Genomic DNA, 19,075 nt, shown 5'->3' on the forward strand with positions numbered 1-19,075 from the left:
ATGGTGCGTGCTGGGTAAAGCTGGTGTCTGCGACTGTGATGCATGCTGGGTAAAGCTGGTGCCTGTGAGCATGGCACCTGCCGAATAAAGCTGGTACCTGTAAGCGTGGTGCGTGCTGGGTAAAGCTGTTGTCTGTGACTGTGATGCATGCTGGGTAAAGCTGGTGCCTTTAAGTGTGGCATCTGCTCGATGAAAGGCAGTTCCTGCTGGGTGAAGCTGGCATCTGCTGGGTGAAGGTATTTCATGTGAATGTGGTGTCTGCTAGGTAGAAATTTGGTACCTGGTTAAAGACAGTGCCTGTTCATGAGGGGCCTGCTAGGTAAAAGTAGTGCCCACGGCGTACAGGTGGGCGCTGTGAGTGTGGTTCCTGCTGAGGAAAGTGTTCCCTATGACCATGGTGTCATCTGAGAGAAAATGGTGCCAGCTGACTAAAAATGGTGCCCACTGGGTAGAGGTGGTGGCTCCTGCTAAAGTAAAGGAGCCTAGTGCATGCTGGATAAAAGAGAACCACGTGTCCATGGACTGAGTTTATCCTACTCAAGGGATGCCTTCTGGTAGCTTGGTGAGGAACGTCCAAGGCTGGAGGCCTGAGCCAGTTCAGGAAATGAGCATGGCAGTACTGCGCTGGTTACCCCTAGCTCCCCACACAGGTACTGCGGGCTAACTACAGAGCCAGCTGTCAGACATCCACTTTCTTCTCGCTGCCCCATGCCACCTCCCCCAGCACCAGTTTTGGCCAGCTGAACCTTCTAGAAGATCTCCTGCCCTCTAATTCTGTCACTTCCTCTGCTCACCAACACCCACCCACCACCACCCCACCCACCCCCCCACCCCCCGGCAACTGTCCCTCACACATGAGCCACTTCTTTCCTCTTCCCTGGACTTTGATTTTTCTCAAAACATCCTGAGTCTGTTTGAGCTCATCTCTCCATGATGCCTTTGTCTGGGGTAAAGTGTGCAATTCTACTTCCTGATGGGGAAAGTGAGATACTGAGAGTTGCCCGGCCTGCCTTAGCCTGAGGCTGCACAAAGTCTCAATGACCAAAACATCTCTCTTCCACCTTTTCCAGGCCCTCACCATCAGGGGTGTGGACACCGTGTCCCGCAGCTCCTTGGAGATGTCCCCTTTGGCCCCAGTAACCACCCATGAGAGAAGAAGCAAGAGGAGAAAACAAATGTCTTCGGGGACAGAGGAGTGTGGAGATGACAGGTTCCCCAAGTCCGACTCAGAGGATGGTCCCAGAGCAATGGTAATCCCCGGCTGTGGCTCTGGCCCTTTCTGGGTGGGTCTGGCCTCAAAAGCCCATCACGTTGGGCCCCTGGTGCAGTCACAGCCCAAGAGAGTATCCTTAAGCCCCCTCCTAGCCCTTCCTGTTTCCCATGACCATTCTTGGAGTGGAGGAAGTCTGGGCAGAGAGACAAGCTAGGTTTGGGTGTTGTGATGTCCCCAACTGCAGCTAAGTCCTCAGCATTAAGACTGGGGCTGGGACCGGGGGACACCCTGTGGTGTGGATTGGTAGATGCCCAAGGACATGCCCATGTGAGTCAGGTGCATGGCTGATGGCCCCAGGTCCTGCTCAGGCCAGGCCTGTTTGCACCACCAGGAGCTTTCCTGCCTCCTTCTCCCCCTCCCCAGCCATAGCCACATCTTTAGGCCCAGGTCAGCTTGAATCTCCAAACCCCAGAGGCACAAGCTCTAAGTGAGCAGAGATCCCAGATGATGCAGGATTGACTGTACCCCCTCCTCTGAACACACCCTAGCTCAGCCCCCACCCAGTTCCTGAGTGGCCAGCAAAAGCCCTCAATGCTTGGGGCATCTGGGTGGCTCAGTTAAGCATCTGACTCTTGATCTCAGCTCAGGTCTAGAGCTCAGGGTCATGAGTTCAAGCCCTGCTGGGCATGGAGCCTCCTTACAAAAAAAAAAAAAACAAAAAACTCTCATTGCTGTGAGAGAACTTCTCAGTCTCAGAGAACACCACAGGGGATAGGCTGGGAGCACGTGAAGAGCTGGCTTGGTCGTGTGCCTTCTCCCTGTGCCCCCAGAATCGTCTGAGCAGCATGCACGGCCTCAGCCGGACCTCCATGAAGCCGCGCTCCAGCCGCGGGAGCATTTTCACCTTTCGCAGGCGAGACCTGGGTTCAGAGACGGATTTTGCAGATGATGAAAACAGTACAGCGGGGGACAGCGAGAGCCACCGCACGTCACTGCTGGTGCCCTGGCCTCTGCACCGGCCTAGTGCCCAGGGACAGCTCAGTCCAGGGACCTCGGCTCCCGGCCATGCCCTCAATGGTAAAAGAAACAGCACCGTGGACTGCAATGGGGTGGTCTCCTTGCTGGGGGCGGGCGACCCTGAGGCCACCTCCCCAGGGAGCCACCTCCTCCGCCCTGTGATCCTGGATCGCCCCCCAGACACGGTGAGCCAGCCCCGTGATGCAGCCCCAGGGCAGATCTGGTCTCCCAAACGGGTTGGCAGTGCCAGGTCCAAAATACTCACTTAGTATTTACTGAGCACCTATTGTATACTGGGCTCTGGGGGTGAATAGCAAAAAAAAAAAAAAAAAAAAATCTCTGCCCTCATAGAGCTTCCATGATAATGGGGGCAGACGGACAAACATTAAAGAAAGAGGAAAAATAGGTATATATGTATACATGGTATATAATGTTGACAAGAATAAGAGTTAAATATTTAGCAACTGGTAAGGCCCGGGCACCGAGATGCCATGGTGGCACAGAACCGGTGTCCTGAGGGCCCTGTGTTTGCCAAGTGTTAGCCCGTGGAGTTGCTGGATCCTGGGCAATGCAAGGGGTTCTGGGAAAGGGGCCAGAATGGCCAGGGGATACTTACGGGGTTCTGGGCAACAATTATTCACCAAGCCTAAATATTTCAGTACTTTATAAACTGGTAAGCATTAGCCCAAGTAATAAGTGCTATGGGAGGACAAGAGTAAGTATGGGGGAGCAGGAACCCTTACCCATTAGGAGCCATTTAAACAAAGACCTAAAGGAGGCAGGGGTGGGAGCCAGGCTGCTTTCTGAAACTCGGGGTGGGGGAGGGTGATATAGCACCCAGATTCTAGACACAAACTGGGTTTGAATTCCAGCTCATGGCTTACCAGCTGGATGGCCGTGGGCAAGTTACTTTCTTTCTCTGTGTGTCTGTCATCTGTAAAATGAATTAAAAACACTCATCTCAGATTGCTGTGAGGATGAGTGATCTCATATGGGTACAGCAATCAGGACATCATGAGTATGTTGAGGTTGCGATACTGTTATAATAATATAGCATCGTTGTATCATCTGAGGGAAGCCTGTTCCAGGCCTCGAGAGCAGCCAGTGCAAAGGCCCTGAGGCAGGAGCATGCCCAGCCTATTGAAGGAAATGCCATGAGGCCAGAATGGCTGGAACCTAGGGAGCAAAGGCAAAAGGAGTTGCAGTTACTGTCAAAAAGGTAGCGGAGGGACAGGGCAGAGGGTGAAAGGCCAGCCAGAGCTCTGATCACTCAGTCAGCTGAGCCCGTGATGGACTGATGACTGCCCAGTCAGCCCTGGAGTGTCCTTGCCGACCCCTGCGCCCAACACAGTGCCCAGGGCAGCCCACCCGGGAAAAGGGCACATGTGTGGCTTATACCCAAGGCCTGCAGGAGACGGAGGAGGAGAGACTTCGTGAGGAAGCTAGGACAAGACAGGGAGCCTTGAAGGTGGCAGTGGGGCTGAAGAGAGGGGGCTCACAGCCAAACGGCCTGTTTTGCTCCAGCTCAGACTCTGGCTCTGGCTGTGGGACTTGGCGCAGGTTAACAGATAACTCTGTGCCTCAATTCCCTCATCGGTTAAGTGGAAATAAAATTAATATCCACGTCAGCAATTTGTGGTGAGGACTAAAAATGGTTAAGACCTGTCTGGTGATTAGACTGGTACTTGCCTCCTGTTGGGGTAATTACTACTATTATCTGTTAGCTTTATTATTGAGGAGGAAGGAGCAAAGACTCCTGGCGTGGACTGCAGTACGCCTGGGGCAGTCACACTCCTCTGGAGCAGAGAGTCAGAGAGAGGGTCCTGGGAGCACACTGGGGGCAGACCACAGCTTCCTGGGGGGCCTGGGAGGGCACTGGCCGTCACCTGGAGGGTGGGATGTCTGGCCTTTCAGGAACACTGAATCCCGGTGGTCTAGGCCCCCTTACAGGTCCAGCCCTGGAGTCTCAGCCTTGTGGGATCAGGTCAGCAGCCCAGAACACTAATAGAATTTCCTAATCTCATTAGGGAGAAAATCATCTCATTATGCTCCACATGTCAAGAGGAATCCAAGTTCAAACACTTCATTACTGGGAACTCTGACTTCACCCTTTCTCACTTCTGTGGGGCCCATTTGTAACCTCAAAGGGATTAGCAGGCCAAGGGACTTATTTGCAAAGTTAAAAGAATTAGCGGACCAAGATGGAGACATTGTGATGTTAAAGAGATTAGCAGGCTGTAGGCCCCTGGGAATGCCTTCTCTGCCTCCACTGGGTCCCCAGTGAGGCCTGTCTGCCCAGTTCTAAATCTGAAGGCAGGGCACGGTGTGGGGCACATAGTGGGTGATCCACCAAGACAGGTGAGGGGAAGAAGGGCCAGCCCAAGAGACAGCTCATGTTTAATTTATCCCAGTCAAGGAGGTGGAGGGTGAAGCTTTCCTTTGTCCTCTGTCGATAGGAGGGACCCTGGCCCAGAAGGCCGGATGGGGGTGGGGAAGAGCCATTCTTCTTCTCCCTCCACATGTTAGACTTGCATCCTCCTTTCCCTTGGTCGTTCAGCAAGTTAGAGGCAGGGCTAGAACTTAACCCAAGCCTTCTGATTCCCGAGCAATTATCCATGCAACCAACATTTGTCCAGTGCCAGCCTGCTGCATTGAGTTGGAGGCTCCAGGGATATAGTGGTGAACAGAGCAGACAAGAGCTCTGACCTCGGGGAGTTTACCTTGTGGTCAGGAAGACAGATGGCAAACTGGTCAATATTTCCAGGTTAGCAATACGGGTCATGGTGCACAAAGAGTTGCTAGGGGAAGGGTTGGGATGGCTCTTAGAAGACTCGGGAAGTCCTTCTTGAGGAGGAGACATTAAAATTGACAGGCAAATGATTTTAGGGAGCCAGCTACAAAGATCCGGAAGAACAGTGTTGTAGGCAGAGGGAACAGCAAGGACAAAGGCCCTGAAGAAGAGGAGGCTGGACATGTTCGAGGCATGAGAGGGCCAGGCAGGGTCAGGTGTGCTGGAAACAGCAAGAAGGGATACAAAATGCATTTGATGAGTTAGGATTTGGACTATACAGTGCCTCGTAGACAATAAAAGAGTTTGGATTTACTCTGAGAAAGATGGAAAGCATGGGGTGAGGGGAGGAGAGGATTATCATTTACTTTTTAAGGGAATCCCTTTCTGCTGTATAAAGAGGGAGGAGATGGTAGCGTGTGCTCGGGTGGGCTATCAGCCAGCTATTACTACATAATGCTGTGTAGAGCAAACTAGCCCCAACGTCAGTGGCCAACAATGAGCCTTTTTGCTCATGCTGACTTCTCTGCAGGATGACTATGGTCTGGCTGGTCTAGGTCGGGCTTGGCTGGGCAGCTCTGTTTCAGGCTGCACGTTGGCTTGGCTCCACACTGTGGGTCAGGTTCAGGGCTGCTCCGAATGTCTCTGCTGAGGCTCAGGCTGAACGTGTGGCAGCTGCCTGGGGAAACTGTTTTCATAGAAGATTACTGGAGCCCAAGAGCAAGGCAGATGGCACAAGAACACTGAAGGTGCTGTTGTTCACATCATGTCCACTCACATTCCGTTGGCCAAAGCCAGTGTGTCATTAGTGGGACAGGGAAGGGTGCTTCCCCCACAGTGGGAGAGCACTGAGTAAATATTTGCTAAATGATAACTCAGACTATCACAGTCAAGGAGGAGGAGGAGAGAAACCAGCAGAATTTAAGACACATCTGTGAGTTAAGCTGGCCGGGCTTGTGGTTGCCTCAGACTCAGGTACCACTGTTAACAGCAGCCTCCTCAGCCCTCTCAGGCACCTCTGCTTGAATACTTCCGTGACGGGGAGCTCACTCCCTCCCTAGGCAACATCTCAGGGCAGTCCCACCAATTGCAAAGGTTGACTTTAACTTGAGCTCAGATCGATTTGGTGACCACCCCAGGCCCTGACTCTGCCACCCTGGGTAGCCCAGGCCCCTCTTCCTTCTGACCTGCAGAGATGATAGGGCCTTCCGCTTGCACGCTGAACAGCCCCATGCCTTCCGCAGCCCTGGCTCAGCCTCTTGCACTGTGGTCACACAGGGCCATGCTGATGTGAAGGCTTCTTGTCCCCACCCCACCCCCCACCCCCGCCCCGTACTGGGAGACGGGGCTCTGAGTAAGCCTAGAGAGTTCCTGCCGCCACCTCCCTCTATCAGACACACCGCATCTCCATCTGCAGATCTGGCTCTTTTGCTTACAAAAATGATGCCAGCGCATTGACAGTGAATCCCGCAGTGCTGAAGCACATAAGTGCAAGAAGACTTCGCCCTCCCCCTCGCCTCCCCCCACAGTCCCATTCCCCAGATATACTCACCTTAATGATTCCGTGTGGATCTTTCGGATCTTTTTTGTGTTTTTTCATCAAACTGTTTGTCTTGGAGGTGCTCCCATGGGAACGCACATGGAACTGCCTCCTTCTCTTTACTCTCTGTATCAGGGTCCAGAGTCAGACTGTATCCATAATTGATTTTAATATTCTTTCTATTGATTGGTTTTGTTTTTATGGTATTAGGAACAATGCTGCAATGAGCATCATTGCATATATATTTTTGGTGCACGTGTATAATTATTTATGAAGTTAGATTGCTAGATGAGGAATTACAGAGCCAATTTGAACTTTTCTTGGTAGATAGAGCCAATCTGCCTCCACAGAAGCTCCCACCAGCTCTGTCTAAGCATTGTGCTTTATGCTTCTGTTCATGTCACCTTAGAGCAGGGTAGATTTTTTCCTTTATGTTTCTTTATGCTCTTGACTCTAGGGAGCTTGTGGTCAATTAAGACTCCCAGATTGTTTTTGCATGTACTAATGTATAATGACAGCATCTGGTTAATAGAACTTGGTACATGTAGTTTCCTGTTCACACTCAAGAATTACCACTGACGAGAGACGGTGAAGAAAGGAGAATGGAGATAATGATTAGCAAGGGGGGGTGGGTAGTTAATAACAGGGAGGGAGTTGGGAGCAGAGAAACCCAGCATCCATGTCCCATCAAGACCCCCATCCTGTCTCCCCGTGCCCCCCCAACCCAAGTGTGGGACCGCTGTCCCAGGCCCAGCAGCCACCCCAGGTTCAGCAGGACCCCCGTGCCCGGGCTGATGCCTATCTCCTGGTTGCCCCCAGACCACACCGTCGGAGGAGCCAGGCAGGCCCCAGATCCTGAATGCCCAGGCTCCATGTATGGATGGCTTCGAGGAGCCAGGAGAGCGGCAGCGGGCCCTCAGTGCCGTCAGTGTGCTCACCAGCGCCCTGGAAGGTCGGCTACCCCTGGTGTCATCCAAACACTCCCACTCCTGCCCTGGGCCCCCTCCCACTTAGCCTGACCTGAGCCAAGCATCCCCTAGCTGCTGGGCTTGCCTTGGACCTCCCCACAGTGGGTCCAGACTTTCCAATCTGTATTGCCTCTGCATCCTCCAGAGGCATGTCTGTGTTTCTTCCAAACATCCCCACAGCTGTCCTGGCCTGTCCTGGGCACTTCCCAGCCTCATCCTGTCTTCTCCCAAGCATCCTCATGCCTTCCTGGGGCCATCCTGGCCCAGGCATGCCAACTCTGGCCTATTCCCAGCCATTCCATGTCCACCACAGGCTATTCCAAGCATCCCACATCTGTCTCGGCCAGTCCCACCTTAGGCAACCCCCAGCCGTTCCAGTCTGAACTTGGCACCACTCCCCACCCATCTTGTTCCCTCCTGTCCCATATGTGTTCACATCTTTTCTGGTCTGTTCCAGGCACCCGCCATCTGTCCTAACATGTCCCAGATGCCCACGTCTGTTCTTCTTGTTTTGGGTGTCCTTAGATCCGCCCTTGCCTGTCTCAGATGTTGTCTTGTCCTTTTCAGCTTGTCCTCCCCCTGGGTGTCCCCATGTCTGTGTGAGACTGTTGTCTCCAGACAGCCCATATCTATCATAATCTGTCTTGTCCCAGTTGTCCCCACATCCATCCTGACCTCCTGTCCCTGTGGCCCTCTCCTATCCTATTTCCAGAGTAAGGGGCCGGGACATAAGCCACACCTTCCCTTAACCTTCCCTGTCCCTCTCACTGTCCCCCTGTCACGTAGCAGCCCTGCCCTCTCCCCAGCTAAGTCATACGTCTTTTCTGGAATACCAAATTACATGTGAGTCAGTCCACAAAAACAAACCAGCTCACTGGCTGCCCCCACCCCCAGAGCTGGAAGAGTCTCACCGCAAATGTCCATCATGCTGGAACCGTTTTGCCCAGCGCTACCTGATCTGGGAGTGCTGCCCGCTGTGGATGTCCATCAAGCAGAGAGTGAAGTTCATGGTCATGGACCCATTCGCCGACCTCACCATCACCATGTGCATCGTGCTTAACACACTCTTCATGGCACTGGAGCACTACAACATGACAACTGAATTCGAGGAGATGCTGCAGGTTGGAAACCTGGTAAGGGCTGCCGGCAGCCGACTCTCAAATGGGCATCCTGGTGGGATGGGCTCCCGGCCATCTGGCACAGCCTTCGTGGATAGTGAGGGGGATTCAGAGCACAAAAGGATCTTCTGAAGGTGGGAGTCACCATGGAAGACATCTTGGAACAGGAAGTGTCAGGATCAGGTTTTAAGGAGCTGAGAGATATAGCTGGGAGTGAGAAGTTGGGGATAAAGATGCCCAGAGGCTAGAAAGCAAAGGTGAGTTGAGGGTGAACTTGAAATGTGCAGGGACGTGAGATATGGCAGTTAGTAATGGAGGAGGAGAGTGTATGCAATAAGAGGCAGTTCTCTCAGGGGAAGGATGGATGGGCAGAGAGTGGATGGATGGATGGATGGATGGATGGATGGATAGATAGTTGGGTGTAGTTGAGTCAATCAGGCAGAGCCAGATTTGAATTCTGACTCAGCTCTTACTAACTATGTGACCTCAAGCAAATTACTTAGTCGCAGTCATTGGCACAATAAGTATTTGTTTAATTTAATAAATGTAAAATTAGTATGACAATATCAAGCTCATAGGAAGCTAATGAGAATTGAGTAAGATAATGTGTATAATGTGCTTGGCTCAGAGTTTGATAAAGAGTAAGCACTCAAAATAAATGATAGCTGTGGTCTGTGGTTATTATCACTGTTGCTCTTATTAAAAAGACTGCTCCTGGAAGTCAGAATGTCTGGGTTCTGATTCTGATTTTTTTTCCTTGAGATCAAATCAGGTCCTAGCTCTTTATTCTAAAGATGGGAAACTGAGGCTCAAGAGGTGACATAGTGGTGGCAGAGCTGGGCATGCGACTACTGTCTCCTGACTCTGAGAGACAGCACCCTACTGGTTCTGCCCAGCTACACACAGACAGCCATTCTCCAGGGGATCCCAGGTCAAGGCTGGCAGAGAGCCCAGTGGCCTCTGAAAGGAGCTTCTGGGACCATCACTGAGGTTGGGTGGAGGAGAAGGCTATTCAGTCCAAGCTTTCTCTTACTGCAGAGCCAGCCCGATCTCGGTCCCAGTGGCACAGGTGGCCCCCCAGACAGGCAGGTCTCCTACACTGTTGAGTGTGAGGATTTTCTTCCTTTATTACTTCCTGTATCTAGAACTCTGGATAATTATCTCAGGGTCTATTCAATTTTTTTCACAAATGAGAGTCCATTTTGCTATAATTCTACTGTCTTTCCTTCTATGTGCAAACAGAAGGGAAAACTCTATTACAGTCTGTAGGTGTCTTGTGGCACAATTGTGCCTGCCTGGTGTTGGGTGGTCTTCAGATGGTGATTATGTAGGGTTGCAGTTGAATGCGGTTTTATTGGAATGTGACCATTGGGTTGCACTGAGCAGCAAATCAAGGTGATAAAGAACACTGGTGGCTTCTCTGGATCACTGAGTTGTGATTGAATTGAAGTTGAGTTAAACTTGGGGTTCTATTGTTAGTAAGAGGTCATGTCGTTGGAGTAAAGCTCTCTTTTGTTTCATTTGGATAGCTTTATTGCTACTATGTAAGGTTTCGATTGTCCTGAAGTTAATATATTCTTGGTGGTTTAAATGTTACATGTAAAGAAACAAAACCACAACAATAAGCATGGGAAAATAATCTCAGTATGGGAAAAACCTTTCTGCTTTTTCTCTCTCCTCCCACCAACCCCTGTCAAATAAATAAATAAAATCTTTAAAAAAAAAAAAACAACTTTCTAATTGAAGATCAATAGATTTGACTTTTAGCCCATCATCTAAAGAACAAATGCAACTTCTAGTCTTAACATTGTGGACCAAAAAACCTGAAAATCCCCTACTAAGAAACAACTAAGAGTACAGCAAATATTCTTTGAAATGCATGTCAAAGCTCATGAGAAAGTAACAAAAATCCCCTAGTGCCAGAAACAAAGAGGAACTTAAAAACCATAGCAGTAAACATGTGAAATGGTTCTGTAGTTGCCCCGGTGGGGGTCAGGAGCAGGTGATATTGCTGATTTGGGGACTTGGATTTTAGTGAACATATAGAGACAAGGCAGGTTTTTAGACAGTGTGAGTAGGGGTTGGAACTGAGTAGCCCCATGAGAATATAACCCTACTTTCAGTAGAATGGTGAACCAGAAAAAACTCCTGGCACTGAAATTGGGAAATTATAAAGAAAGGAAGCTTGCCAGTCTTAGCCAGGGCTGAAGAGGAGGGAAAAAGCAACCTCTGGAAGCTTGTGACTGTGAATTTGGCCTTATATAGATTTGGAGTTCAAATTTATAGCTGAGTATTTCTGGAACCTATGCCTAAAAATTTAACAAATAAAGTGATCCTATGATATCTTGGGGCCCCTGCAAGAAATAAACACAAAACTTCTCTGGAAAGACACACTTTTAACCCGGGCCAGGGATATTCTCCAAATTACAAAACACACAAGGAAATTGTCCACTATGAGGAAGAGTCAGCAGACAGATAGACACAGACACACACACACATGCTTATCCTCTTAAGAGTGTCACATAATATAACTGTCTAATACGTATTATAAAATAAGAATGTTCATAATAACTAAAGACATAAAAGAAGGAATTAAACATTAAAGAAAATGACAGCTTTGGAAAAGAACCAAGTCAAATTTCTGGAAATGGAAAATGTAGCCACTGAGATTAAAATCTCAATGTATAAATCAAATAGCACATTCATGGGGCACCTGGGTGGCTCAGTCGGTTAAGCAGCTGCCTTCGGCTCAGGTCATGATCCTGGGGTCCTGGGATCAAGCCCCACGTCCGGCTCTTTGCTCAGTGGAGAGCCTGCTTCTCCCTCTCCCTCTGACTGCCACTCTGCCTACTTGTGCTTTCTCTCTCTGTGTCAAATAAATAAAATCTTTAAAACAAACACACACACACACACACACAAATAGCACATTCATATAGCTAGGGAGAGATTAAATTAATATAATTTTAGATCTAAGGAAGTTGCCCAGAATGTAGAGAGATGAAGAGACAGAAAATATGAAATCAAGGTTCAGAGACATGGAGTCAGAATGAGAAGGTCAAGCACACAGCTGATAGGAGTTCCAAAGGAAAAGATAAGAGAATGGGGGCAAAAGAACATTCAAGAAAAGAATAGGTGAGAGTTGATCAAAGAAATGAACCTGAGATTCAGGAATTGCATTACGTCCTGCACAAGATAAATAAAATATCTAGACACAATGAACGTCAAAAGCAAAGACATCACACAGCAACCAAAACAAGAAAGATCACCTACTAAGGAACAGCAGTTAGATAGATGGCAAACTCCACAGTAGCTTCAACAAAATCCAGAAGACAGTGGAATAATCATTCCAAAGTTCTGGGAGAAAACAGTGGACACTCTAAAATTCTATATCCATTGTCTGGCCATTTACAAGAGATACTAAATACTGAGATTCTACCACACACAAATTGTATCTTTGAAACAATAACAAAAATTTGTACTTCAGAAAGAAGTAAAGTGATTGCAGAATCAGGATTTGAGAAGAACTTGAAAGGAATAGTAAGAATGTGGGTAAAGCTAAGCAAGCATTGGCTGTAAACACAATAGTAATAAGAATGGCTGATTGGAGGGTATAAAAAGTAAGAACTAAAACATTGGAACTTTAACATCCCCCCCACTTCCTGGGAAGCCACCATCAGCATTGCTCAGTGGCCCTATAGCACATAAAATAGGCATGGAGGGGGATTGGAGGTAAGATGGGCTAAAGTTCATATATACTCTGAAATATTAAATACCTTAGATGTTATTAACTCAAGCCTGATTGTTAAAACTTTTAGGGTAACCTCTAAGAGGATAGGAATGGGAAGTTTTAATTGCCAAGCCAGAAGAGAGGGAAATGGAGAAATTTTATAACTCAATCTAATAGAAGAAAACAAAGGAGAGAAAAAAACAAAAAACAGAAGACACAAAATAAAATGAAGACATAGGTCCAAATATACCAGAAATCATAATAAATAGAGGTAGGGACCACCATCACCAGTTAATGACAGATTGTTGGTTTGGTAAAGAAATCAAATGAGGCTATATGTTTTTTACAGAAGATACCCAAATATATTTTGGGATCCAAATCCCTAAAAGGGATTGAAGAAAAAGAGATGGGAAAAAGATAGAACAGGCAAATACTATCAAGAAAATTGATGGTGTTATATTGGTATCAAACAAAATAAACTTTAAAGAAAAAGTATTATTGAGGGATAAAGAGATCCAAAACATAAAGATGAAAGGAACAATTCACCAGAAACATATAATTCTACCTGGATGCACCAAATTACATAGCTTCCAAATATGTAAAGCAGACAATAAGATCAATTTAACAAGACCACAATCTTAGTGAGAGACCGCCCTCCATAACTGATGGGTCAAGCTTACAAAAGGTCACCAAGGATCTACGGGACTTGAATAAAAGAAATGAAAAGCTTGACTTAATGAATGTGCAGAGCACAGCACCCAATAGTTAAACAAAATTCACATGGAAGATTTACAAAATGACCACATTTTATGTCTCAAAGCAAGTCACAGCAAAGACAGGGTATTGTGCATCCTTCAATCTCCAACCATTGTGCAATTAAAATGTATGTGTCAGAATCTCTAAAAATGCTCATTGACTATGCAATTCCATTTCCAGAAATTTATCCTAAGAAAAGAATTGGGCAAGATGTTTTTAAACAAGTATGTGGAAGGATATTTATTATGGTAATGTTTTTAATAGAAACAAAAGAATGCCCATCACAGGGAAATACTATGGCACATCTGTGCAGTGGAATATTCCACATCTGTTCAGGAAGGAAGGGAGGGAGGGAGGAAAAGAGATGCCATAGATCATGTTTAATTGGCATTGAAGATGTTCACAGGAATTAAGCTTTAAAAGCAAGTTTACGTTAAAGATATTAAAGAAATAAGGTCAAGGAGAATTTGAAGTTTCCCAAAAGTCCCCCCACTTCCTGGGAAGCCACCATCAGCACTGCTCAGTGACCCTCCTGCCCAGAGTCAGGGAAAGCTGGTCCCCACCCTCCCAGTCTCTGCCTGCCAGATCCCAGTGAGCCTATAAAACATGCGGAGTTGTTTGAAGGCAGCTCCTGCCTGGGCCTGGCCCTCTTGGCTCCTCTCATCAGTCATAATAAATGATGCCTATGATAACAATAATGGCCCTTTGGTAGGGAGCATCTGCTTTGCATCCATTAGCTCTAACTCTTAGTAACGTCCGATGGAGCTCTCCTTACCCCATTTTACATATGAGGACACTCGAGGCTCTGGCAGATGAGGAAACTGGCCCAAGATCACGCAGCGGCAGACCCAGCTTTGGAACCTGAGTCTGGCTGCCATTCTCTACGTATCTTAAACCATCAAGCTTCGATCACAGGGCCTTAGAAAGCCTGGGCTTTCCTTTGGAAGGAGGAGTCTGGCACCAAAATGTATGCACTTGTAAAGCAGTGGTTCGCAAGCTTAGCTCCATATTAGCATTACCTAGGAAGTTAAAAAACAACAACAACACTCAGTTCCTGGGCTGCACTCCAGTCCACTTTAACCAGAATCTCTGGGAGTGGGACCCAAGCATCTGTATTTTTAAAGCTCCCTAGGTGATTCCAAAGTGCACCACGTTTGAGAACTCAAAAATAGCACTTTTCAAACTTCTAATCACGTGGGAATCTAGTCAAAATGCAAGTTCTGCTCGAGCAGGTCAGGAGTCTTCCAGATTCTGCAGCTCTAAAGAGCTTCCAGGTGATGCTATTTGATTCCTTACCACTTCCCCCAAGAGGCATTCCCCAAGAGCTTCTGCTGTCTTTTTCTTCTGACTTCCAATGCCAACTAATATCTGCTCTATTGCTGCCAAAACAGACTTGCGCTTGGGCAAAGTGAGGCAGGATTTTTCCTGAGCTCCTTTCCCAGAAATGAGTGTTAGCGGTCATGGGTCTGGTGAACAGGCTTTAAGAACACACCCACCCTGGCATTGCTCAGACAGGTGATGGGGGAGACCTGAGGGCCAGCAGAGGTGAGAGGAAGGGGCTTCCCAGGCCCCACCCTTAGGGGTTCTCAGGGAGACCCAAGGCAGGGACATGGGGCACCGCAGGGGCTGAAGGTCGAAGGCCCAACTATGTGTATGCTTATTCAACAAATATTGGTAGGTTGCCTACTGGCTGGGCACTATTCTTGTACCAGTAAGACAGAAAAGGTCCCTCCTGTGGAGCTTACAGTCTAGCCAAATCCGTAGCTACATATACAGTTTGTCACATGGTGGTAAGTGATGGAAAGAAATATAAAGCAGAGAGGAGGGAGGAGGAATTTGTTGGGAGGGGGGTCATGACTTTAAGCGTAGGAAGCCTCATCCATTAGGTGGCTTTTAAGCCCAGACCTGAAGGGAGTGAGCCCTGTGGGTGGGGGAGGGGAGATGGCCCAGGGAAAGGGAGCAGCAGGTACAAAGGCCCTGAGGAAGGAACAGCGAGGAGACAAATAGGCTGGAAGAGCAGTAGGGGATGGAGTCAGAGGGGATGGAAAAGTTATTTGTACAGAACCCAGAGATAGGCTTGGGTGCTGAGGAAAGGGGCAGAAGAATCCAAGGATGCCTCCCCACACGTGAGGGGAGCCCAGGTATTGGAGCTGAGGCTGAGAGATATCACGGGCCCTCCCTCCCCTAAGACCCCAGCTGGTGGGAGAACAGTTCTCTCTGGGCACAAGCCCTGACGGGAGCCCTGAAGTCATGAGGGCTGGCTGGCGGGTGGTGCCCTGTGTGGCAATGCAGAGGTACCTGCCCACCGGCCATCCTGGTGCCTCGCCTCCTGGGCCAATAGCAATCCCTGCCCCCCAACCCACCGCCACAGGGCCTTATCTGAGCAGCGGGGGGAAGGCTGGTCAGGTATCCCTCCTTCCCTCCTTTCAGCACAGAGCCCCCACAGCGGCTGCCAAGGCCTGGGAGATCCCCTCTGTTTGCTGACTCCAGCAAGCTACTCAGCCTCCCTATCTCTGACCTCTCCTCTCTCACAGCCCTTGTACTGTCCCCGGGAATGGTCTGGCCCTCTGACCTCAGCCCTCACCCACAGAAGACCTCGGTGACTCCTCACCACCCTCACAATAACCCCCTCAGCTCCAAGAAGGCCCCGTACGCAGGCCCAAGTTCCTGCCAGCCATGCCCTCCTAGGACATCCCCTCCTCCAGGAATCACGCGCCCCTCGAGGCTATTGGCACACTGCGAAGTGATTGGAAATGGTCACAGCTGCGTGGCCCGCCACACGATGGGCTCCTTGACCATGGGACTCTGCTGGCCTGGGCTGGGGGGCGGGGGGCTCCAAACTGTGTCAACAAATGGGGGGAAACCCAGCCTCTGCCTACCTCAAGAATGTTTCCAGGAGGCAGAGGGGGTTGCTCTAAATCTTGAAGGACAACACCGAGTTCATTTCCTGGTTCTCAAACATACTAGCTACGTGACCCCAGGCAAATTACTTAACCTCTTAGTGTCTCAGTCTCCTTCCCTGTAAAATGGGGACGATGATACTTTCCTCATCGGGTTGTTGGGTGGATTAAAAGGAGCAACATATGCAGAGCATTCCAGCCCAGGACTGGCACGTGGTCATGCTCCCAAGAAGAGGTGGGTGGCTGTCATTACAGAGACAGGAGTTCAGTGTGTGGACAAGATGGAGCAGGAAGAGCATGGGCAGAGGCCCTGAGCCATGAAAGCCATGAGTGTTTGCGGGATGCATGTATTTGACACATGTGGCGTGAGCGTGCTTCCTGTGGTGACACGGGCTGGAAGGTGTCAGGCTGGGTTGTGTCACCCCCACCGCAGCCCCCCTGCCCCAGGTGCTTCCTGGAGCTCTAAGTCTCTGCAGGGCCTGAGATGGGCCTGGCTGTTTCTGAGGGCCAGCCTGGCAGATCATGGATGGTGAGCCCAAGAGGGAGCTGGGCCATCAGGCCACACGTAGCCCCAAGGGCCTGGGCCATGGCTGAGCAAGCACCCACTGGGAGCCAGGGTGCAGTCACAGCTGGCAGCCCAGAAGGGGGACCCCACGGGAGCAAGAATCAGAAAGCAGGGCACCCCTCCTGGCCCGAGGGTCTTTCCAGCCCAAACACTGGGAACGCTGATCTCTCTATTCCTCCCCAGGTCTTCACAGGGATCTTCGCCGCAGAGATGACCTTCAAGATCATCGCTCTGGACCCCTACTACTACTTCCAGCAGGGCTGGAACATCTTCGACAGCATCATTGTCATCCTGAGCCTCATGGAGCTGGGCCTGTCCCGCATGGGCAACCTATCAGTGCTGCGCTCCTTCCGCCTGGTACCTGGCTGGGCCTGCTGCAGGGGGGTGGGGTGGGGGCCTGGGGCACTGAGGCAGCCTCCTCTGAGGTCACCACTCAGTCACTCTTACTCTGATCCATCATGCCTTCGCCTAAGAGCTATTTGCTGGGTACCCCAGTGCTAGTGATGTGGGGGGGTACGGGGGGGACAAGATGGGAGACATCCCTCTGGGGAAACTATTGGGGTGGCCATCCTGATGACTTACAAAGCCCTGTATGGCTCACCATGCCCCCTTTAGTCCTCATAGTATCCAAGGAGAGGAGCTAGTATTACTATATACCCATTTCACAGATAAGGAGACCCAAGTGAAATGAATTTCCCAAAAGCCACATGGCAAATAACAAGTGGAGCCAGGCCTGCTGACAGCTCTCCTGGCATTCTCCCTGCTGGTTTCAGAGTCAGCATTTTGGAAACTCTTATGCACACAACAAATCATCTGGGGATCTTGTTAAACCGCAGTGCCTAATTTAGTAGGTCTCGGGTGAGGCCGAAGCTGCTGGTCTGTGGACCACTCTTTGAGTGCAGAATGTCTGAGAGGTCCACACATAGGGCTGGAAGTAGATCAGGGAAGGCTTCCTGGAGGAAGTCTGGGCAATGGTGGTGGATTCACTGCAGGCTTGAAAGGCAGGATGTTAGGAGCAGTAGAGAAAGTCTAAGCTATAGGTTCTAATCCTGACCTCCACTGCCATGAACTAATGGACTCAGAAAAGTTACTCCACCTTTAAGGGTTGGCTTCTTCACCTGTCAAAGGAAGGAGTAATAGTGCTCACCTTATGTGGTTATCGGGAGCTCTGAATGAGGTGAGCCATCCTAAGCACCGGCCTGGCACAGCAGGTACTCAATACATGCTAAGCCAAGAGAGAAGGTTGGAGGCAATTGGGCAAATCAAAGATGGTTTGACCTGATGAAGATGAGTTTGGAAGAGGAAGGACATTCCATGCTGGAGAAATCTACTGGGAAGTTCCTAGAAGTGAGCCTGAGACGGGTAGGAAGCTGGTCTGGGGATGAAGAGCAAGGATAAGTTGGGGAGATGAAGCTGGAGATGTTGACCTGACTCCCAGAGCCGAGCCCAGTGAAGCTGCCCTCAGGCTATAGAGAGAAACAGCAGTGTGTGCTCTTGGAAAAACAGGTGTCCATGGGCCCCCTGGGTTTTCAGGCAGGAGCTATCAGGGGTGAGGGTGTCCATGGGCGGCGGGAACCAGAGCCGCTCACAAGGACACCTCCCTCCCCAGCTGCGGGTCTTTAAGCTGGCCAAATCATGGCCCACCCTGAACACCCTTATCAAGATCATCGGAAACTCAGTGGGGGCGCTGGGGAACCTGACACTGGTGCTGGCCATCATCGTGTTCATCTTCGCTGTGGTGGGCATGCAGCTCTTTGGCAAGAACTACTCAGAGCAGAGGCACCGCATCAGTGACTCAGGCCTGCTGCCCCGCTGGCACATGATGGACTTCTTCCATGCCTTTCTCATCATCTTCCGAATCCTCTGTGGGGAGTGGATCGAGACCATGTGGGACTGCATGGAGGTGTCTGGGCAGTCACTGTGCCTGCTTGTCTTCTTGCTTGTTATGGTCATTGGCAACCTTGTGGTAAGTTGGCCAGTGGGCCCATATACACCACACACACATTCACCCACCCAGTCATCCCTCTGTCCATTCACTTCCTTCCATCCATTCCATCATTACTCAGCCATCTATCAAACTACCCATTTATCCATCAATCTCTCATCATCCATCCATTTAGCCATTCATCCACCTATTCATTACCCATCCTTCCATCTATCTACTCATCCATTCATTCATCCACCCACCTATGCACCCATTTACTCATCCATCTGTGCACTTATCACCATCCCATCTATTCACTTACCCACTTATTCTTCCATCTCTCTACTCATCCATACATCTCCCTATCAGCCATCGATCTATTTATCAGTCACCCACCCACCAGCTCACCCATCCATCTGTCCACCTCTCCATCAGTCTGTCTACTCAGTTACCAGTCCTCCTATCTATTCACTCACTCACTCACCCAGCCATCCATCCATCAACCCCCACTTATTCATTCTCATACCCATCCACCCATTCATTCACCCATCCATTTATC

General features: G+C 49.6%; 1 protein-coding gene across 1 annotated transcript in view; it reads left to right on the forward strand.

The window, feature by feature from the left end:
- Positions 1–19,075, forward strand: part of SCN5A (sodium voltage-gated channel alpha subunit 5) — a 95,045-nt gene that overhangs the window by 41,601 nt on the left and 34,369 nt on the right. The window contains exons 11-16 of the mRNA XM_032408974.1: positions 1,071–1,250; positions 2,044–2,415; positions 7,378–7,510; positions 8,421–8,659; positions 16,776–16,949; positions 18,202–18,558. Coding sequence (XP_032264865.1) covers positions 1,071–1,250; positions 2,044–2,415; positions 7,378–7,510; positions 8,421–8,659; positions 16,776–16,949; positions 18,202–18,558 — 1,455 coding nt within the window. The remainder of the gene's footprint in view (positions 1–1,070; positions 1,251–2,043; positions 2,416–7,377; positions 7,511–8,420; positions 8,660–16,775; positions 16,950–18,201; positions 18,559–19,075) is intronic.

This window comes from Phoca vitulina, unplaced genomic scaffold (assembly GCF_004348235.1).
Source record: "Phoca vitulina isolate PV1807 unplaced genomic scaffold, GSC_HSeal_1.0 scaffold10, whole genome shotgun sequence".
In the NCBI taxonomy this organism is placed as follows: Eukaryota; Metazoa; Chordata; class Mammalia; order Carnivora; family Phocidae; genus Phoca; species Phoca vitulina.